Genomic DNA, 23,513 nt, shown 5'->3' on the forward strand with positions numbered 1-23,513 from the left:
AAAATAAGTTTATTTACAATATACATTCAAAAATAAAAAATAGTTGTGTGCAAAAAAACAAGTGATCTATTATGCATTAAAACAATGAATGCGAGTGTAAAAAGAAAAAGTTAAAATCAATGTTAACAGCAATAGGACGTCCATCAAGCATTATTACACACGTCGCCTTTCATTTGCGTCGCCCTTCTTCCTCCGCTGGAAATGCAAATTCAGAATACGACGTGCATCCCCCCCCCCCCCCCCATCCCCCCCAACATGCCCCCCTTAAACATGTTCCCCTGCAGCTCCTCTGTAATTAGGCTTGTCGCATCGCTGCTTCTAATCCTGCATGATTTCAGGACCGTCTTTGTCTCCACACTTGTTAGCTTGTGTGTGTGTGTGTGTGTGTGTGTGTGTGTGTGTGTGTGTGTGTGTGTGTGTGTGTGTGTGTGTGTGTGTGTGTGTGTGTGTGTGTGTGTGTGTGTGTGTGTGTGTGTGTGTGTGTGTGTGTATGTTTGTGTGTGTGTTGCAGATCATGGGGGGAAATGAAAGTGTATTACCTGGTGTTGCTGTCCATACTAGAGTTGTACAGTATACTAGTATAGTACCTACATACTAAAGAATCATATTCCGTACTACACCGCCTCTAAAAAAAAAAAGTATGGTGACATTGCTGGTTTTAGGAGCAGAGGAGCATGTTGGGCAGCGCGCGCACACAGAGTACTTACAAGCAGACACAGTGTGTAGACAGAAAAGGGAGAACGGACGCATTTTGGTGTAAAAAGTCAAGATAAAGGTGAAGTTATAACACTGAAACACCCTCAGGAAGAGCTGCTTTAACACATGGCTAGCTAGCTAGCGGCTAACGTCCATCCGCAGTGTTTTAGCTACTAATAAATCACTAATTCTCGCCTCCATGGCGACAAATAAAGTTTCTTTCAAGTAGCATTATCACTGGAGGAGGAGGAATAGCTTAACATGCTTCACTACACACCGTAGGAGGATACAATAGCTCACCGCCGTCACAATGTAAACAAATGCCATGGCTGGCATCCACTGTAATGATACCAAGTGCAGGAGTGTATCTAGTTGATACTACTGTGATTACATTGATATTTTTTAGCATCACAAAATCTTTTTTCCTTTTTTAAAATGTATATAATGTTTATGAAGTCAGTAAATACGTCCCTGGACACATGAGGACTTTGAATATGACCAATGTATGATCCTGTAACTATTTGGTATCAGTAACTGTATGATCCTGTAACTACTTGGTATCAGTCAATGTATGATCCTGTAACTACTTGGTATCAGTAAATGTATGATCCTGTAACTACTTGGTATCAGTCAATGTATGATCCTGTAACTACTTGGTATCAGTAAATGTATGATCCTGTAACTACTTGGTATCAGTAACTGTATGATCCTGTAACTACTTGGTATCAGTAAATGTATGATCCTGTAACTACTTGGTATCAGTAAATGTATGATCCTGTAACTACTTGGTATCAGTAAATGTATGATCCTATAACTACTTGATATCACGCATGGCTAGCTTCTGTGCTGTTGTGTGCTTAGCTGTTGTGTAGCAGCCAGCTCCGTATGGGACACTTTACATGCAAATGTATTTAAGTTGAAGTGGGGTGGTGATTGTATTTGACGACAACTAGTTCATCAGGTTAAGTGAGTTGACTGATGCGGACACGTTTGTTACTGGGTACTTTCTAATATGCTTTTTTCACGCAAAACGGGCAGCGTGTGATCTGTGGATAGAGAGGGGGCGGCCATGCTTGTGTGTGTCATTGTGTGTCATTGTGGGTGTTGTGTGATTGTGAGTGTCGTGTATGTCATTGTGTGTGTTGTGTATGTCATTGTGTGTGTTGTTTGTTATTGTGTGTGTTGTGTCATTGTGTGTGTTGTGTATGTCATTGTGTGTGTTGTGTGTCATTGTGGGTGTTGTGTGATAGTGTGTGTCGTGTATGTCAGTGTGTGTTGTGTGTTATTGTGTGTATTGTGTCATTGTGTGTGTTGTGTATGTCATTGTGTGGGTAGTGTGTTATTGTGTGTGTTGTGTCATTGTGTGTGTTGTGTATGTCATTGTGTGTGTTGTGTGCGTCATTGTGTGTTGTGCGTTTGATTGTGTGTGTTTCATTGTGTATGTTGTGTGTGTGTCATTGTGTTTAATTGTGTGTGTTAGTGTGTGTCATTGTGCGTCATTGTGTCATTGTGTGTTGTGTGTCATTGTGTTTAATTGTGTGTGTTAGTGTGTGTAATTGTGCGTCATTGTGTCATTGTGTGTTGTGTGTCATTGTGTTTAATTGTGTTTGTTAGTGTGTGCCTTGTGTGTGTCATTGTCATTGTGTGTGTTATTGACTGTCATTGTGTATTGTGTGCGTCATTGTGTGTGTTGTGTGTGTGATTGTGTGTGTCGTTGTGTTCAATTGTGTTAGTTTGTGTGTCATTGTGTCATTGCATGTGTTGTGTCTGTGTGTTGTGTGTGTCATTGTGTGTGTTGGTGTGTGCGTTGTGTGTGTCATTGTGTCATTGTGTGTGTTATTGACTGACATTGTGTATTGTGTGCGTCATTGTGTGTGTTGGTGTGTGTGTCATTGTGTCATTGTGGGTGTTGTGTATGATGTGCATCATTGTGTGTCATTGTGTGTTGTGTGTGTTTGTGTGTGCCATTGTGTCTTTGTGTGTGTTATTGACTGTGTGTTGTGTGTGTGTGTGTATTTTGTGTGTCATTGTGTGTGTTGTGCGTATGATTGTGTTGGTTGTGTTCTCATTGTGTGTGTTGTGTGTGTCATTGTGTGTGTCTTTGTGTTTAATTGTGTGTTAGTGTATGTGTTGTGTGTGTCATTGTGTCATTGTGTGTGTCATTGTGTGTCATTGTGTGTGTGTGTTGTGTGCGTCATTGTGTCATTGTGTGTGTAGTGTGTTTCATTGTGTGTGTGTTATTTTGTGTGTCATTGTGTGTCAGTGTGTTTCATTGTGTGTGTTATTGACTGTGTCATTGTGTGTGTCGTTTTGTGTGTGTGTGTGCGTGTGGTTGTGTGTCATTGTGTGGTTTGTGTGTGTGATGGAGTGGTGGTAAGTCTCCTCCTGGTCCAGCAGAAAGTCCAGTGTGTAACATTGTGTGATTGCTGAGTAAAGTCCAGTGTGTAACTTTGTCCACTTCATGACCTTTGACCTTGTGTAGACGCCACTCATTCCCGCTCACCTTCTCCTCCCGCAGGAAGTGGTGACGACCCTCCCTGGCCACGCCGCCACGCACAACTTAGCCTAAACGGCGTCTCCCCGCCTTTTGCCTCCTGCTACCTCCACCCAAGACGCGCTCCAGAATGCCAGCGTCGGCCCCCCTGCTGGCCCCCCTGCTGGCCCCCCTGCTGGCCCCCCTGCTGGCCCTCTGGCTCCTGGCGCTGCCCGCCGGCGCCCAGACCTTGGCCAGCTTCCGGCCGGAGCGGCGTGACTGGCACCTCAACCACCTGACGGTGCACCAGGACACGGGGGCGGTCTACCTGGGCGCCGTCAACCGCGTCTACAAGCTGTCGGGCAACCTGACGCTGCTGGTGTCGCACGACACGGGCCCCGAGGACGACAACAAGGCGTGCTACCCGCCGCTCATCGTGCAGCCGTGCTCGGAGCCGCTGGCGCCCACCGACAACGTCAACAAGCTGCTGCTGGTGGATTCCTCGCAGAAGCGCCTGCTGGCGTGCGGCAGCCTCTACCAGGGCGTGTGCAAGCTGCTGCGCCTGGACGACCTCTTCATCCTGGTGGAGCCCTCGCACAAGAAGGAGCACTACCTGTCCAGCGTCAACCAGACGGGCACCATGTACGGAGTCATCGTGCCCGCGCAGGGCCAGGACGCCACGCTCTTCATCGGCACGGCGGTGGACGGCAAGCAGGATTACTTCCCCACCGTCTCCAGCCGGAAGCTCCCCCGCGACCCGGAGTCGTCCGCCATGCTGGACTACGAGCTGCACACCGACTTCGTGTCGTCGCTCATCAAGATCCCGTCCGACACGCTGGCGCTGGTGGCCCACTTCGACATCTACTACGTGTACGGCTTCGCCAGCGGCGGCTTCGTCTACTTCCTGACCGTGCAGCCCGAGACGCCGGAGAACGGCATGTCGTCCGGCGGCTCGGCCGGCGACCTCTTCTACACCTCGCGCATCGTCCGCCTGTGCCGGGACGACCGCAAGTTCCACTCCTACGTCTCGCTGCCCATCGGCTGCGTGAAGAACGGCGTGGAGTACCGCCTGCTGCAGGCCGCCTACCTGGGCAAGCCGGGCCGCGTGCTGGCCGCCTCGCTTCACGTGGGCGCGCAAGACGACGTGCTCTTCGCCGTCTTCTCCAAGGGGCAGAAGCAGTTCCACCGGCCGCCCGACGACTCGGCGCTCTGCGCCTTCACCATCCGCGACATCAACGCGCGCATCAAGGAGCGCCTGCAGTCGTGCTACCAGGGCGAGGGACACCTGGAGCTCAACTGGCTGCTGGGGAAGGACGTGCAGTGCACCAAAGCGGTGAGTCGCACCGGCGCCACGGTCTTGCCGTCGTCTATTTATGGAACTGATTTTTTTTGCATTTGAATTTTGTGAACTTCATTTTAGTGTAAAAAATTCACGGTACGAAAATTCAGTGTATACAAATTAACTGTAAAAAAAAATTCAGTTTATGAAAATTCTGTGTAAGAAAATTGTGTAAAAAAATTTTGTGTAAAAAAAAGTAGTGTATAAAAATTTTGTGTAAAAAAATTAGTTGTATAAAAATTCAGTGTATAAAAATTGAGTATAAAAAAATTAATTGTAAAAAAATTAATTGTAAAAAAATTCAGTGTATAAAAATTCAGTGTATACAAATGAATTGTAAAAAAATGTCAGTGTACACAAAAAGTATATAAAAATGTATTGTAAAAATATTCATTGTAAAAGTCTGTGTTCAAAAATTAAGTATATACAAATTACGTGTAAAAAAAATCATTGTAAAAAATGACTGTAAAAAAATTCAGTGTACAAAAACTAATTGTAAAAAAAAGAACTGTAAAAAAGTGTAAAAAAAATTATTATAAAAAAATTCAGTGTTCAAAAATTCATTGTAAAAACAAAAGTCAATGTACAAAATATAAGTATATAAAAATTCTGTGTAAAAAAAAAAAAAAGTGTAAAAAAATGACTGTACAAAAATGTATTGTAAAAAAATTATGTGTTCAAAAATGAATTGTAAAAAAAATTCAGTGTACAAAAATTTAGTATATAAAAATTCTGTGTAAAATTTATTTTTTTAAAAAGTGTAAAAAAAAATGCATGTACAAAATTCAGTGTAAAAAAATTATGTGTTGAAAAAGTAATTTAAAAAAAATTCAGTGTACAAAAATTAAGTATATAAAAATTGCTTGTAAAAAAAGTAATTAATTGTATACAAATTACTGTAAAAAAATTCAGTGTACAAAAATTAATTGAAAAAAAAAGAACTGTAAAAAAGTGTAAGAAAATCTTTGTGAAAAAATTCAGTATAAAAAATTTATTGTAAAAAAATTCAGTGTTCAAAAATTCATTGTAAAAAAAAAAGGCAATGTACAAAATATAAGTATATAAAAATTCTGTGTAAAAAAAAACAAAAATGTGTAAAAAAATGACTGTACAAAAATGTATTGTAAAAAAATTATGTGTTCAAAAATTAATTGTAAAAAAAATTCAGTGTACAAAAATTTAGTATATAAAAATTCTGTGTAAAAAAAAAAAAGTGTAAAAAAAATGCGTGTACAAAAATGTATTGTAAAAAAATTATGTGTTGAAAAAGTAATTTAAAAAAAATTCAGTGTACAAAAATTAAGTATATAAAAATTGCTTGTGAAAAAAAGTAATTAATTGTATACAAATTACTGTAAAAAAATTCAGTGTACAAAAATTAATTGTAAAAAAATTAATTGTAAAACTGTTCATTGTAAAAAAGGTCTGCGTATAAAAATTATGTGTAAAAACAATCATTGTAAAAAATGACTGTAAAAAAATTCAGTGTACAAAAATTAATTGTAAAAATTATAACTGTAAAAAGGTGTAAAAAAAAATCTGTGTGAAAAAATTCAGTGTAAAAAATGTATTGTAAAAAAATTCAGTGTTCAAAAATTCATTGTAAAAAAAATTCAGTGTACAAAAATTAAGTATATAAAAATTCTGTGTAAAAAAATAAAAAATTAATTGTAAAAAAATGACTGTAAAAAATGTCGGTGTACAAAAATTAATTGTAAAAAAATTAATTGTAAAAAAGGTCTGTGTATAAAAATTCAGTGTAAAAAAAAATCTGTGTGGAAAAATTCAGTGTCCAAAAATTCATTGTAAAAAACAAAAATGCAGTGTACAAAAATTAAGTATATACAAATTCAGTGTAAAAAAAAAATTAAGTTTAAAAAAATTACTGTAAAAAAATTCTGTGTACAAAAATATTCATTGTAAAAAAAGGTCTGTAAATAAAAATTCAGTGTAAAAAAAAAAAAATCCGTGTAAAAAAAATTAATTGTAAAAAAAATCAGTGTTCAAAAATTAATTGTAAAAAAAAAGTCAGTATATAAAAATCCAGTGTAAATAAAGACAATATGCCATTTTTAGTGGTCCCCTTTATTTAAAAATGTATCGAAATACATTTTGGTACCGGTACCAAAATATTGGTATGAGCCCAACACAAACAGGACGTAACCAGATATTAACAAGTAGACTAATAAGAGTTTTTAGATAGTAAAACTGGAAATGACAAACAAGTTTTTCGCCTCATCCCTCACTTCAAGTGAAGAATGCACTACCGACCTGAGGATTTCCGAAAGAGAAAGACTTACGGCATCATCTGCGCACAGATGCGCAGGATTCTCACAGGAATGAGGCACAGAACTTCCTCCGCTGTGCAAAACGATGAGCCTTTTCAACCAATCCTGACATGCTTCTATCGTCATTAATGTGCCAAATAAAATATGGCGATACAGATCGTTATGGCAGGAGGCTGCAATATATATGTATGGCGATATCGATTTCAGGCCGTATCGCTCATCCCTGCCGTGCTCGGAGATGCACCAGAAGGAGGCTTCTAGAGCAATTATGTGATGAAACAAGGCCACTGATGTCTCCTGGTTTCTCTTCATCTCCCAGGAGGACGCTCTCCGCCATGTCTCCTGATGGCTAATAGATATTTCACATTGTTTTAAGTCCGCACGTGTCCCGGGGCTGACCTCTGATCAGTTTCCTTTGTCGCTAATCCTCCAGCCTCAGGCCAACAATTGACCACTTTTATGAAAATCACCCACTTCCTAATTAGCGGCAGGGCGGAGGGGTTTTTATCTCCAACTCCTCCGGGGGCTTCGTTGTCTCCGAGGTGCGAGGAACTCTGTTGGAACTGGTTTTCATTGAGGGCCACATTAGAGGGCCTCTTGTAACAGGAAATAATTTATATTTGCCTATGAATTTGATTATTTTACATGTACAGTGTAAAAAATATTTACCATTGTTTTTTACGGAAAAAAACAAAACTGGCAGCTTAGTTGCCAGACTTTTACTGTAAAATAGATGTTTTAATTTTTTTTTTTAAATTTTTATTTAATTTTATTTAATTTTAATTTAATTTAATAATTTTATTTTTGTATTTATTTTTTTTAAATTTTGTTGTATTATATATATTTTTCCCCCCCAACATATTACTGCAAATTGAAAAGCACTGTTTAATTTTATTTTGGCAACTCAGCTGCCAGTTTTTTTTTTTTACCATAATAAAACGTGATACTGTAATTCCTTTTACAAAAATACACCGTAAAATCTTCAACCGCAGATTTTACGGTATAAAAGAAAAAAAAACACCTGACAACTCTGTCGAAGGAATTTTACTGTAAAAAAAAAACATTTTTTTTTTTTTCAACTGACAAAAACTTTCCTAAATTTTACATCAAAATCTATTGATCATATTCATGGTGTACAATTTGATGAAAAACTTGCTTCCAAATCATATTTATTTGAATTTTGACCACAAAAGTTACATAACATACAAAGCCCAAAAGCAGTGAAGTCGTCACGTTGTGTAAATGGTAAATAAAAAGAGAATACAACAAATCCTTTTCAACTTATATTCAATTGAATAGACTGCAAAGACAAGATATTTCATGTTCACACTAAGAAACTTTGTTATTTTTTTGCAAATGTGAGCTCATTTGGAATTTGATGCCTGCGACATGTTTCAAAAAAAGCTGGCACAAGTGGCAAAAAAGACTGAGAAAGTTGAGGAATGCTCGTTAAACGCTTATTTGGAACATCCCGCAGGTGAACGGGCTAATTGGGAACAGGTGGGTGCCATGATTGGGTATAAAAGCAGCTTCCATGAAATGCTCAGTCGTTCACAAACCAGGACGGGGGCGAGGGTCACCACTTTGTCAACAAATGCCTGAGCAAACATTTCTCAACAAGGAATTTAGGGATTTCACCATCAACGCTCCGTAATATCATCAAAAGGTTCAGAGAATCTGGAGAGATTACTGCACGTAAGCCATGATATTAAACACCTTGGATCCCTCAGGCGGTACTGCATCAAAAAGCCACATAAGTGTGTAAAGGATATCACCACATGGGCTCAGGAACATTTCAGAAAACCACTGTCAGTAACTACAGTTGGTCGCTACATCTGTAAGTGCAAGTTAAAACTCTACTATGCAAAGCGAACGCCATTTATCAACAACACCCAGAAACACCGCCGGCTTGGCTGGGCCCGAGCTCATCTAACATGGACTGATGCAAAGTGGAAAAGTGTTCTGTGGTCTGACGAGTCCACATTTCAAATTGTTTTTGGAAACTGTGGACCAAAGAGGAAAAGAACCATCCGGACTGTTCTAGGGTGAAAGTGTAAAAGGCAGCATGTGTGATGGTATGGGGGGTGTATTAGTGGCCAAGACATGGGTAACTTACACATCTGTGAAGGCACCATTAATGCTGAAAGGTACATACAGCTTTTGGAGCAATCCAAGCAATGTTATCATGGACGCCCCTGCTTATTTCAGCAAGACAATGCCAGGTCTTTGTAGTAAAAGAGTGCGGGTACTAAGACGAATGAGAAGGGAGACTGTTGAACAACTTAAGCTGTACATCAAGCAAGAATGGGAAAGAATTCCACTTCAAAAATGTGTCTCCTCAGTTCCCAAACCTTTACTGAGTGTTGTTAAAAGGAAAGGCCATGTAACACACTGGTCAAAATGCCTTTTTTGCCATGTGTTGCTGCCATTAAATTCTAAGTTCATGATTATTTGCAAAAAAAAAACCCCATGAAATATCTTGTCTTTGCAGTCTATTCAATTGAATATAAGTTGAAAAGGATTTGTTGTATTCTCTTTTTATTTACCATTTACACAACGTGTCAACTTCACTGCTTTTGGTAATATTTGTTGCAATATTGGACACTATTTTTTTTCCTGTCAAAATGGGAAAAAAAAACCTAATACCATTGGTAAGAAAATAAGACTATTAAGAACTAAAATATAAGGTATTTTATTGACACGTTATTTCCAGGCCATATAAAATGAGGTGGTGGGTCAAACGTGGCTCGCAGGCCTTGAGTTTGACACCTGAGGCTTGGAGGACGAAACGACTGCCTGTTTTTTTTCCCCAGAATCCCCAAAACCTGCGACATTCCGACACATGACTCAGACCAGGGAGCGGCAGTCAGCGAGGAAAGAAGACATGATTATGGAATAACGCTCCTTAAGACGGTGTTCTAAATCCATCCCATAATGTGGATTAGGGGTCTCTATGGACGCGCTAACAATGTCGGCTCAGCACCAAATCCCCTGTCAAACACACGCTAGGAGCCAGCCTCGTTTATACGTGGGCGCTAACGAGCCGTCTCGTCGACGTCGTTGTTTCGGCCCCAAAAAAAAAAAAACCCGTGACGGAAGGATCCCGACACATCAGACACCGTGTTAGCACTCGTGCACATGACCATTGTTGGGCTCTCAAATAATCATGAACTTAGAATTGAATGGCAGCAACACATTGCAAAAAGGGCATTTTGACCAGTGTGTTACATGGCCTTTCCTTTTAACAACACTCAGTAAAGGTTTGGGAACTGAGGAGACACATTTTTGAAGTGGAATTCTTTCCCATTCTTGCTTGATGTACAGCTTAAGTGGTTCAACAGTCTCCCTTCTCATATTTTAGCCTAATTGTAAAAACAATTCTATGTACAAAAATTAAGTATATAAAGATTCCGTGTAAAAAAATAAAAATAAATCAGTGTGAAACAATGTATTGCAAAAAAAATTATTGTAAAAAAGGTCTGTGCATACAAATTCAGTATAAAAAAAAAAATATGTGTGAAAAAATTCAGTGTAAAAAAAAGTATTGTAAAAAAAATTCAGTGTTCAAAAATTAATTGCAAAAAAAGTCAATGTAGAAAATATAAGTATATAAAAATTCTGTGTAAAAAAAAAAAAAAATGTGGGAAAAAAAATGACTGTAAAAATTAAGTGCAAAAAATGTATTGTAAAAAATTCAGTGTTCAAAAATTCATTGTAAAAAAATTCAGTGTACAAAAATCAGGCATATAAAAATTCTGTGTAAAAAAAAAAAAAATTATTGTAAAAAATGTCAGTGAAAAAAAAAAATCCATGTGAAAAAATTCAGTGTCCAAAAATTCATTGTAAAAAAAAAAAAATTCAGTGTACAAAAGTTAAGTATATAAAAATTCCATGTAAAAAAAAAAATTGTGTAAAAAAAATGACTGTAAAAAATTCAGTGTACAAAAATTAATTGTAAAAAAAATTCAGTGTACAAAAGTTAAGTATATAAAAATTCTGTGTAAAAAAAAAAATCAGTGTAAAAAAAAATGACTGTATAAAAATTCAGTGTGAAAAAAAATCTGTGTGAAAAAATTCAATGTCCAAAAATTCATTGTAAAAAAAAAAAATCAGTGTACAAAAATTAAGTATATAAAAATTCTGTGTAAAAAAAAAAAATTAAGTTTAAAAAAAAGACTGTAAAAAAATTCAGTGCACAAAATGAATTGTAAAAATATTAATTCTAAAAAATGTCTGTGACTAAAAATTCAGTGTAAAAAAAAAATCTGTGTGAAAAAATTCAGCATAAAAAAAATGTATTGTAAAAAACTTCAGTGTTCAAAAAATAATTGTAAAAAAAATTTAGTGTACAAAAATTAAGTATATAAAAATTCAGTGTAAATAAAGACAATAATGCCATTTTGTGTGGTCCCCTTTATTTAGAAAAGTATCGAAATACATTTTGGTACCGGTACCAAAATATTGGTATGGGGCCAACACTAACAAGAAGTAACCAGATATTAACAAGTAGACTAATAAGAGTTTTCAGATAATAAAACTGGAAATGACAAACAAGTTTTTCGCCTCATCCCTCACTTCAAGTGAAGAATGCACTACCGACCTGAGGATTTCCGAAAGAGACATGGCCAAGACATGGGTAACTTACACATCTGTGAAGGCACCATTAATGCTGAAAGGTACATACAGCTTTTGGAGCAATCCAAGCAATGTTATCATGGACGCCCCTGCTTATTTCAGCAAGACAATGCCAGGTCTTTGTAGTAAAAGAGTGCGGGTACTAGACAAAAGAGAAGGGAGACTGTTGAACTACTTAAGCTGCACATGACCATTGTTGGGCTCTCAAATAATCATGAACTTAGAATTGAATGGCAGCAACACATTGCAAAAAGGGCATTTTTACCAGTGTGTTACATGGCCTTTCCTTTTAACAACACTCAGTAAAGGTTTGGGAACTGAGGAGACACATTTTTGAAGTGGAATTCTTTCCCATTCTTGCTTGATGTACAGCTTAAGTTGTTCAACAGTCTCCCTTCTCATATTTTAGCCTAATTGTAAAAACAATTTTATGTACAAAAATTAAGTATATAAAGATTCCGTGTAAAAAAAAAAAAAGAAATCAGTGTGAAAAAATTAATTGTAAAAAAAATTATTGTAAAAAAAGTTCTGCATACAAATTCAGTATAAAAAAAAAATCTGTGTGAAAAAATTCAGTGTAAAAAAACGTATTGTAAAAAAAATTCAGTGTTCAAAAATTAATTGCAAAAAAAGTCAATGTAGAAAACAAAGGAATATAAAAATTCCGTGTAAAAAAAAAAAAAGTAAAAAAAATGACTGTCAAAATTAAGTGCAAAAAATGTATTGTAAAAAATTCAGTGTTCAAAAATTCATTGTAAAAAAATTCAGTGTACAAAAAATAAGCATATAAAAATTCTGTGTAAAAAAAAAAAAATATTGTAAAAAATGTGTACAAAAATGAATTGTAATCAAAATAATTGTAAAAAAAAAGTCTGTGTATAAAAATTCAGTGAAAAAAAAAAATCCGTGTGAAAAAATTCAGTGTCCAAAAATTCATTGTAAAAAAAAAAAAATTCAGTGTACAAAAGTTAAGTATATAAAAATTCTGTGTAAAAAAAAAAAAAATTGTGTAAAAAAATGACTGTTAAAAAATTCAGTGTACAAAAATTAATTGTAAAAAAAAAATTCAGTGTACAAAAGTTAAGTATATAAAAATTCAGTGTAAAAAAAAAAATTAAGTTTAAAAAAAAGACTGTAAAAAAATTCAGTGTACAAAATGAATTGTAAAAATATTAATTCTAAAAAATGTCTGTGACTAAAAATTCAGTGTAAAAAAAAAATCTGTGTGGAAAAATTCAGCGTAAAAAAAATGACTATAAAAATTCAGTGTGAAAAAAAATCTGTGTGAAAAAATTCAATGTCCAAAAATTCATTGTAAAAAAAAAAAAATCAGTGTACAAAAATTAAGTGTATAAAAATTCTGTGTAAAAAAAAATTAAGTTTAAAAAAAAGACTGTAAAAAAATTCAGTGTACAAAATGAATTGTAAAAATATTAATTCTAAAAAATATCTCTGACTAAAAATTCAGTGTAAAAAAAAAAATCTGTGTGAAAAAATTCAGCATAAAAAAAATGTATTGTAAAAAAATTCAGTGTTCAAAAAATAATTGTAAAAAAAATTCAGTGTACAAAAATTAAGTATATAAAAATTCAGTGTAAATAAAGACAATAATGCCATTTTGTGTGCTCCCCTTTATTTAGAAAAGTATCGAAATACATTTTGGTACCGGTACCAAAATATTGGTATGGGGCCAACACTAACAAGAAGTAACCAGATATTAACAAGTAGACTAATAAGAGTTTTCAGATAATAAAACTGGAAATGACAAACAAGTTTTTCGCCTCATCCCTCACTTCAAGTGAAGAATGCACTACCGACCTGAGGATTTCCGAAAGAGACATGGCCAAGACATGGGTAACTTACACATCTGTGAAGGCACCATTAATGCTGAAAGGTACATACAGCTTTTGGAGCAATCCAAGCAACGTTATCATGGACGCCCCTGCTTATTTCAGCAAGACAATGCCAGGTCTTTGTAGTAAAAGAGTGCGGGTACTAGACGAAAGAGAAGGGAGACTGTTGAACAACTTAAGCTGCACATGACCATTGTTGGGCTCTCAAATAATCATGAACTTAGAATTGAATGGCAGCAACACATTGCAAAAAAGGCATTTTGACCAGTGTGTTACATGGCCTTTCCTTTTAACAACACTCAGTAAAGGTTTGGGAACTGAGGAGACACATTTTTGAAGTGGAATTCTTTCCCATTCTTGCTTGATGTACAGCTTAAGTTGTTCAACAGTCTCCCTTCTCATATTTTAACCTTCACACATGTTCAATGTCTGGACTACAGGCAGGCCAGTCTAGTACCCGCACTCTTTTACTACAAAAACATGGCATTGTCTTGCTGAAATAAGCAGGGGCGTCCATATGTTGAAACATGTGTTGCTCCAAAAGCTGTATGTACCTTTTCAGCATTAATGGTGCCTTCACAGATGTGTAAGTTACCCATGTCTTGGCCACTAATACACCCCCATACCATCACACATGCTGCCTTTTACACTTTCACCCTAGAACAATCCGGATGGTTCTTTGCCTCTTTGGTCCGGAGGACACCGCGTCCATAGTTTCCAAAATCAATTTGAAATGTGGACTCGTCAGACCACAGAACACTTTTCCACTTTGCATCAGTCCATCTTAGATGACCTCGGGCCCAGCGAAGCGTTTCTGGGCGTTGTTGATAAATGGCTTTGGCTTTGCATAGTAGAGTTTTAACTTGCACTTATAGATGTAGCGACCAACTGTAGTTACTGACAGTGGTTTTATATGTATATATGTGAATATGTACATGTACGTATGTGTATATATATATGTATGTATGTATATATGTACGTATGTATATATGTACGTATGTATATATGTATGTATGTATATATGTACGTATGTATGTATGTATGTATGTATTTATGTATGTGTACGTATGTATGTATATATGTATGTGTACGTATGTATGTATATATGTATGTATGTATGTATGTACGTATGTATGTATGTACATATGTATGTATGTATGTTGGTATGTATGTATGTACGTATGTATATATGTACGTATGTATATATGTACGTATGTATATATGTACGTATGTACATATGTATGTATGTATGTATGTATGTATGTGTGTATGTATGTATGTATGTATGTATATATGCATGTATATATGCATGTATGTACGTATGTATGTATGTATGTACGTACGTATGTATATATGCATGTACGTACGTATGTATATATGCATGTACGTACGTATGTATATATGTATGTACGTACGTATGTATGTATGTATGTACGTACGTATGTATGTATGTATGTACGTACGTATGTATGTATGTATGTACGTACGTATGTATGTATGTATGTACGTACGTATGTATGTATGTATATATGTACGTATATATGTACGTATATATGTACGTATATATGTATATGTACATATGTATATATGTATGTATATATGTACGTATGTATATATGTACGTATATATGTACGTATGTATATATGTATGTATATACGTATGTATGTATGTATATATGTACGTATGTATGTATACATGTATATATGTACGTATGTATGTATATATGTACGTATGTATGTATATATGTACGTATGTATGTATATATGTACGTATATATGTACGTATGTATATATGTACGTATATATGTACGTATATATGTATGTATGTATATATGTATGTATGTATATATGTACGTATGTACGTACGTATGTATGTATGTACGTACGTATGTTTGTATATACGTGCGTATGTTTGTATATACGTGCGTACGTATGTATGTATATACGTACGTACGTATGTATGTATGTATGTACGTACGTACGTACGATGTATGTACGTACGTACGTACGTACGTATGTACGTACGTATGTATATATGTACGTATGTATATATGTACGTACGTATGTATATATATGTATGTGTATATATGTTTGTATGTGTGTGTATGTATATATTTATATGTATGTATGTGTATATGTATGTGTATACATGTATACACATACATACAAGTGGGTAACAACACATACATGTATACATATACATATGTGTGTATATATATATATATATATATATATATATATATATATATATATATATATATATATATATATATATATATATATATATATACATATATATACATGCACACACACACACACGCGTGTGTGTGAGGGGGGGGGGGGATTTTGCTCCAAACGGCAAGTGTGCGACGTCTAAATGACCTCACAACCTAATGGTGTGTAGCGCCGACCAAGCGCGAAGGCGCGCCTGTTGCTATTGGTTACGTGTGTGTACCCCCTCCAAAACAGCTGCCGCATTTTCCTCCCCCGAGGATTCCCTGAGCGAGCTTTAAATATTTACACCGACACGCCATCCCGTTTTTATAAGCAACCTCGGAGCGCCCTCAAAGGGACGTTGGACGTACACAGACGACTAGTGTCAGCTAGCATGCTAACATTAGCATGCTAACCTTTCGAGCGAGTTTTGCGACCGTTTACCCCGGAGTCATACAACTTGATATGACACTTTGTTAACTTTTAGCATGCTAGCTGGCTAACTTAAGATAGCTAACGTCCCTATTTCCGTAGCCATACGTCTTAGAGCCGTGTTAATCGACATGTGAGACGTGCTAACTGTTATCATGCGCATGCTAGCACTCATGCTAACTCCTGTCCAATAGAGGATCTTTTTAGTGTTTTTTGGTTGGAGTTTTTCTTTGCACTATTTCCTGAAAACAGCCAGGTGCTTCTGTCATAAAAAAACATTTTAGATAACATTTTTAAAGTAGGTACTTAAATACTGCAACATGTTCCTGTCAATAAAGAATATTGGACTAGCACTGCTGCGGTAGATCCATAAAATATAGAGGATCTTTGACGAAATGAGTCTTTAAAAATAGCATATTGCTCTCATAAAGATATAGACAATCTTTGGCTATATTTGTTGTAGCACATTCCTAAATAACACATTTGACTACTAAACAAACAGGAGAATGCTTCTATCTAATAGAGGATCTTGGACTACTATTGCTTTAGTCGATCCCTAAAAACAGAAAAACCCCTATTTTGTATAGAGGATCTTTGACTCGAACTTAAACGGAGCACAGGGCTCCTGTCCAATAGAGGATCTTTTTAGTGTTTTTTTTTTTTTTTTTCACTATTTCCTGAAAACTGCATTAAAAAAAAACATTTTAGATAACATTTTTAAAGTAGGTACTTAAACACTGCAACATGTTCCTGTCAATAAAGAATATTGGACTAGCACTGCTGCGGTAGATCCATAAAATATAGAGGATCTTTGACGAGCAAGTTTTTGAAATGAGTCTTTAAAAATAGCATATTACTCTCATCATAAAGATATAGACAATCTTTGGCTATATTTGTTGTAGCACATTCCTAAATAACATATTTGACTACTAAACAAACAGGAGAATGCTTCTATCCAATATAGGATCTTGGACTACTATTGCTTTAGTCGATCCCTAAAAACAGCAAAACCCTTTTTTTTTGTATAGAGGATCTTTGACTCGAACTTAAACGGAGCACAGGGCTCCTGTCCAATAGAGGATCTTGGACTACCATTGCTTCAGTAGATCCCTAAAAACAGCAAAACCCTTATTCTGTATAGAGGATCTTTGACTCGAACTTAAACGGAGCACAGGGCTCCTGTCCAATAGAGGATCTTGGACTACCATTGCTTCAGTAGATCCCTAAAAACAGCAAAACCCTTATTCTGTATAGAGGATCTTTGACTCGAACTTAAACGGAGCACAGGGCTCCTGTCCAATAGAGGATCTTTTTAGTGTTTTTTTTTTTTGTTGCACTATTTCCTGAAAACTGCATTAAAAAAAAAACATTTTAGATAACATTTTTAAAGTAGGTACTTAAATACTGCAACATGTTCCTGTCAATAAAGAATATTGGACTAGCACTGCTGCGGTAGATCCATAAAATATAGAGGATCTTTGACGAGCAAGTTTTTGAAATGAGTCTTTAAAAATAGCATATTACTCTCATCATAAAGATATAGACAATCTTTGGCTATATTTGTTGTAGCACATTCCTAAATAACACATTTGACTACTAAACAAACAGGAGAATGCTTCTATCCAATATAGGATCTTGGACTACTATTGCTTCAGTAGATCCCTAAAAACAGCAAAAAAAAATGTTGTGTCTAGAGGATCTTTGACTCGAATTTAAACGGAGCACAGGGCTCCTGTCCAATAGAGGATCTTGGACTACCATTGCTTCGGTAGATCCCTAAAAACAGCAAAACCCTTATTTTGTATAGAGGATCTTTGACTCGAACTTAAACGGAGCACAGGGCTCCTGTCCAATAGAGGATCTTTTTAGTGGTTTTTTTGCACTATTTCCTGAAAACTGCATTAAAAAAAAAACATTTTAGATAACATTTTTAAAGTAGGTACTTAAATACTGCAACATGTTCCTGTCAATAAAGAATATTGGACTAGCACTGCTGCGGTAGATCCATAAAATATAGAGGATCTTTGACGAGCAAGTTTTTGAAATGAGTCTTTAAAAATAGCATATTACTCTCATCATAAAGATATAGACAATCTTTGGCTATATTTGTTGTAGCACATTCCTAAATAACATATTTGACTACTAAACAAACAGGAGAATGCTTCTATCCAATATAGGATCTTGGACTACTATTGCTTCAGTCGATCCCTAAAAACAGCAAAACCCTTATTTTGTATAGAGGATCTTTGACTCGAACTTAAACGGAGCACAGGGCTCCTGTCCAATAGAGGATCTTGGACTACCATTGCTTCAGTAGATCCATAAAAACAGCAAAACCCTTATTTTGTATAGAGGATCTTTGACTCGAACTTAAACGGTAGATCCATAAAATATAGAGGATCTTTGACGAGCAAGTTTTTTAAATTAGTCTTTAAAAATATCATATTACGCTCATCATAAAAATATAGACAATCTTTGGCTATATTTGTTGTAGCACATTCCTAAATAACATATTTGACTACTAAACAAACAGGAGAATGCTTCTATCTAATATAGGATCTTGGACTACCATTGCTTCAGTAGATCCCTAAAAACAGCAAAAAACTTTTTTGTGTATAGAGGATCTTTGACTCGAATTTAAACGGAGCACAGGGCTCCTGTCCAATAGAGGATCTTTTCAGTGTTTTTTTTGCACTAGTTCCTGACTGGTCTTGTGGTTCCTGTGCTCGTGTAGCCGGTGCCCATCGACGACTCCTTCTGCGGCCTGGACATCAACCAACCCCTGGGCGGTTCCCAGCTGGTGAGCGGACACACCCTCTACACCGAGACCCGGGACCGCATGACCGCCGTCATCTCCTACGTCTACAACGGCTACTGTGTGGCCTTCGTGGGCACCAAGAGTGGACGTCTGAAGAAGGTCAGTGAGTGTGACTAATCTGTGGATGATACAGGTACCTGGTATCGAATCGATAGCGGTTTTGCCTCCCTTGCTTGGATTAGATAGGTCTGAGGGGATGGTGCAGGATCCAAGTATTTATTCTCTAACAGTCCTTCAATAAGTTGAAGAAAGAGAGTTTTGTTTGACTACTTGATTAGAAAATTTCCAATACAGTACATTTCCTGACTTTTTGGATCATTTTGTTTAGTTTGTTTTTAAAGACGGGAGTTGGTTATAATTTATTAGTTAGATAGTACTTTTACTTTGTACGCCAGCGTGTTTTGGTGCAAAAAAAATACGATTGCTTCTTCGAGGCACAAGTCGTTTGACGGAAGTCTGGGGAATTGTTTCTTACGTAATATTTTCGAACTAACTAACGGATAGAAATGATGACGGTTATGAGTACTGTTATTGAAATTTGTTAGCTTTTAATCACATTTTCATCGTCTCATAGCTACTCAGAAACAAAATAACTTTGTCGGCGAACACTTTTTCCATACTTGCTACGAATGTGACCCGTGCCTTTTGAAATGCTCGGGATTTTCAAATAAATCCAAGAAAGACAGTTCTGTTTGACTACTTGATTAGAAAATTTCCATTATAGTAAATTTCCTGATTTTTTTGGCATAATTTTGCTTAGTTTGTTTTTAAAGACGTTAGAAGGTACTTTTACTTTGTACGTCACCGGGTTTTGGTCCTTGCTTAGATTAGATAGGTCTGAGGGGATGGTTCAAGATCCAAGTATTTATTCTCTAACAGTCCTTCAATAAATTGAAGGAAGACAGTTCTGTTTGACTACTTGATTAGACAATTTCCAACACAGTACATTTCCTGACTTTTTGGATCATTTTGTTTAGTTTGTTTTTAAAGACGACGGTTGGTTGTAATTTATTAACTAGATGGTACTTTCTTACGTAATATTTTCGAACTAACTAACAGATAGAAATGATGACTGTTATGAGTACTAATACGGAATATCTTGTTTTTCGTCAATTAATGTTCCTTTAACTATGTTTTGTTTTCACAAAATAAGTAAAGTAGTTTATCGACAACTTTGTCAGACGCTAATGATGGCGTAACGGTGAATCCGACAAATACGATGATTAAATCGGTTGAAGTCGTACGACAACGTCTGAAATTTGATAGCTTTTAATCGCATTTTTATCGTCTCATAGCTACTCAGAAACAAAATAATTTTGTCGGCCCGCACTCCTTTCCATACTTGCTACGAATGTGACCTGTAAATAAATCCAAGAAAGACAGTTCTGTTTGACTACTTGATTAGAAAATTTCCATTATAGTAAATTTCCTGATTTTTTTTGGATCATTTTGTTTAGTTTGTTTTTAAAGACGTTAGATGGTACATTTTACTTCGTACGTCACCGTGTTTTGGTCCCAAAAAAATAAGATTTGTGAAAAGAGACATTTTTACGTATTCCCTTCTGCTCTAAAATGTAACGTGCTTCTTCTAGGCACACGTCATTTGACGGAAGTCTGGGGAATCGTTTCTTACGTAGTATTTTCTAACTAACAGATAGAAATGATGACAGTTATGAGTACTATAACAGAATATCTTGTTTTTCGTCAATTAATTTTCCTTTAACTATGTTTTGTCTTCACAAAAGAAATGTAGTTTATCAACAACTTTGTCCGACGCTAATAACGGCGTAACGGTGAATCCAGTAAATACGATGATTAAATTGGTTGAAGTCGTACGATAACGTCTGAAATTTGATAGCTTTTAATCGCATTTTTATCGTCTCATAGCTACTCAGAAACAAAATAACTTCCATACTTGCTACGAATGTGACCTGTGCCTTTTGAAATGCCGGAGATTTTCAAATAAATCCAAGAAAGACAGTTCTGTTTGACTACTTGATTACAAAATTTCCATTATAGTAAATTTCCTGACTTTTTGGATCATTTTGTTTAGTTTGATTTTAAAGACGTTAGAAGGTACTTTTACTTTGTACGTCACCGTGTTTTGGTCCTTGCTTGGATTAGATAGGTCTGAGGGGATGGTTCAAGATCCAAGTATTTATTCTCTAACAGTCCTTCAATAAATTGAAGAAATACAGTTCTGTTTGACTACTTGATTAGAAAATTTCCAACATAGTACATTTCCTGACTTCTTGGATCATTTTGTTTAGTTTGTTTTTAAAGACGACGGTTGGTTGTAATTTATTAACTAGATGGTACTTTCTTACGTAATATTTTCGAACTAACTAACGGATAGAAATGATGACAGTTATGAGTACTAATACGGAATATCTTGTTTTTCGTCAATTAATTTTCCTTTAACTATGTTTTGTTTTCACAAAATAAGTAATGTAGTTCATCGACATCTTTGTCAGACTCTAATAAAGGCGTAACGGTGAATCAGAAGAATACGATGATTCAAGTCGTACGATAACCGTCTGAAATTTGATAACTTTTAATCGCATTTTTATTCTCTCATAGCTACTCAGAAACAAACTAACTTTGTCGGCGCGCACTCCTTACATACTTGCTACGAATGTGACCCGTGCCTTTTGAGAGGCTCGAGATTTTCAAATAAATTGAGGAAAGACAGTTCTGTTTGACTACTTGATTAGAAAATTTCCAATACAGTAAATTTCCTGTCTTTTTGGATCATTTTGTTTAGTTTGTTTTTAAAGATGGTCAGTTAATTTTCCTTTTAACTATGTTTTGTTTTCACAAAAGAAATTCATGCAGTTTATCGACAACTTTGTTTGACTCTAATAACGACGTAACGGTGAATCCGACAAATACGATGATTAAATCTGTTGAAGTCGTACGATAACGTCTGAAATTTGACGACTTTTAATCACATTTTTATTTTCTCATAGCTACTCAGAAACAAAATAACTTTGTCGGCGCGGACTCCTTCCATACTTGCTACTAATGTGACCCGTGCCTTTTGAAATGCTAGAGATTTTCAGTTCTGTTTGACTACTTGATTAGAAAATTTCCAATACAATACATTTCCTGACTTTTTGGATCATTTTGTTTAGTTTGTTTTTAAAGATGGTCAGTTAATTTTCCTTTTAACTAGGTTTTGTTTTCACAAAAGAAATTCATGCAGTTTATCGACAACTTTGTCAGACTCTAATAACGGTGAATCCGACAAATACGATGACTAAATCGGTTGAAGTCGTACGATAACGTCTGAAATTTGACGACTTTTAATAAAATGTTTATTCTCTCATAGCTACTCAGAAACAAAATAACTTTGTCGGCACGCACTCCTTCCATACTTGCTACGAATGTGACCTGTGCCTTTTGAAATGCTGGAGATTTTCAGTTCTGTTTGACTACTTGATTAGAAAATTTCCAATACAATACATTTCCTGACTTTTTGGATCATTTGGTTTAGTTTGTTTTTAAAGATGGTCAGTTAATTTTCCTTTTAACTATGTGTTGTTTTCACAAAAGAAATTCATGCAGTTTATCGACAACTTTGTCCGACTCTATTAACGACGTAACGGTGAATCCAACAAATACGATGATTAAATCTGTTGAAGTCGTACGATAACGTCTGAAATTTGACGACTTTTAATCACATTTTTATTCTCTCATAGCTACTCAGAAACAAAATAACTTTGTCGGCGCGGACTCCTGCCATACTTGCTACGAATGTGACCCGTGCCTTTTGAAATGCTGGAGATTTTCAGTTCTGTTTGACTACTTGATTAGAAAATTTCCAATACAATACATTTCCTGACTTTTTGGATCATTTTGTTTAGTTTGTTTTTAAAGATGGTCAGTTAATTTTCCTTTTAACTAGGTTTTGTTTACACAAAAGAAATTCATGCAGTTTATCGACAACTTTGTCAGACTCTAATAACGGTGAAACCGACAAATACGATGATTAAATCGGTTGAAGTCGTACGATAACGTCTGAAATTTGACGACTTTTAATCACATTTTTATTCTCTCATAGATACTCAGAAACAAAATAACTTTGTCGGCGCGCACTCCTGCCATACTTGCTACGAATGTTACCTGTGCCTTTTGAAATGCTGGAGATTTTCAGTTCTGTTTGACTACTTGATTAGAACATTTCCAATACAGTAAATTTCCTGACTTTTTGGTTCATTTTGTTTAGTTTGTTTTTAAAGATGGTCAGTTAATTTTCCTTTTAACTATGTGTTGTTTTCACAAAAGAAATTCATGCAGTATATCGACAACTTTGTCCGACTCTAATAACGGTGAAACCGACAAATACGATGATTAAATCGGTTGAAGTCGTACGATAACGTCTAAAATTAGACGACTATTAATCACATTTTTATTCTCTCATAGATACTCAGAAACAAAATAACTTTGTCGACTTACACTCCTGCCATACTTGCTACGAATGTGACCCGTGCCTTTTGAAATGCTGGAGATTTTCAGTTCTGTTTGACTACTTGATTAGAAAATTTTCAATACATTTCCTGACTTTTTGGATCATTTGGTTTAGTTTGTTTTTAAAGATGGTCAGTTAATTTTCCTTTTAACTATGTTTTGTTTTCACAAAAGAAATTAATGCAGTTTATCGACAACTTTGTCCGACTCTAATAACGACATAACCGTGAATCCGACAAATACGATGATTAAATCGGTTGAAGTCGTACGATAACCGTCTTAAATTTGACGACTTT

General features: G+C 35.7%; 1 protein-coding gene across 2 annotated transcripts in view; it reads left to right on the forward strand.

The window, feature by feature from the left end:
- The window catches only part of plxna2 (plexin A2), a 470,104-nt gene that overhangs the window by 64,511 nt on the left and 382,080 nt on the right, over positions 1-23,513 (forward strand). For both annotated transcript variants that reach the window (XR_009826713.1, XM_062052547.1), the window contains exons 2-3: positions 3,215-4,502; positions 18,664-18,846. Coding sequence is in view for 1 of the 2 variants with exons in the window: in XM_062052547.1 (XP_061908531.1) it covers positions 3,321-4,502; positions 18,664-18,846 (1,365 nt within the window). In the remaining variant the exon portion in view is untranslated. The remainder of the gene's footprint in view (positions 1-3,214; positions 4,503-18,663; positions 18,847-23,513) is intronic.

Source organism: Entelurus aequoreus, linkage group LG07, assembly GCF_033978785.1.
Source record: "Entelurus aequoreus isolate RoL-2023_Sb linkage group LG07, RoL_Eaeq_v1.1, whole genome shotgun sequence".
Classification (NCBI taxonomy): Eukaryota; Metazoa; Chordata; class Actinopteri; order Syngnathiformes; family Syngnathidae; genus Entelurus; species Entelurus aequoreus.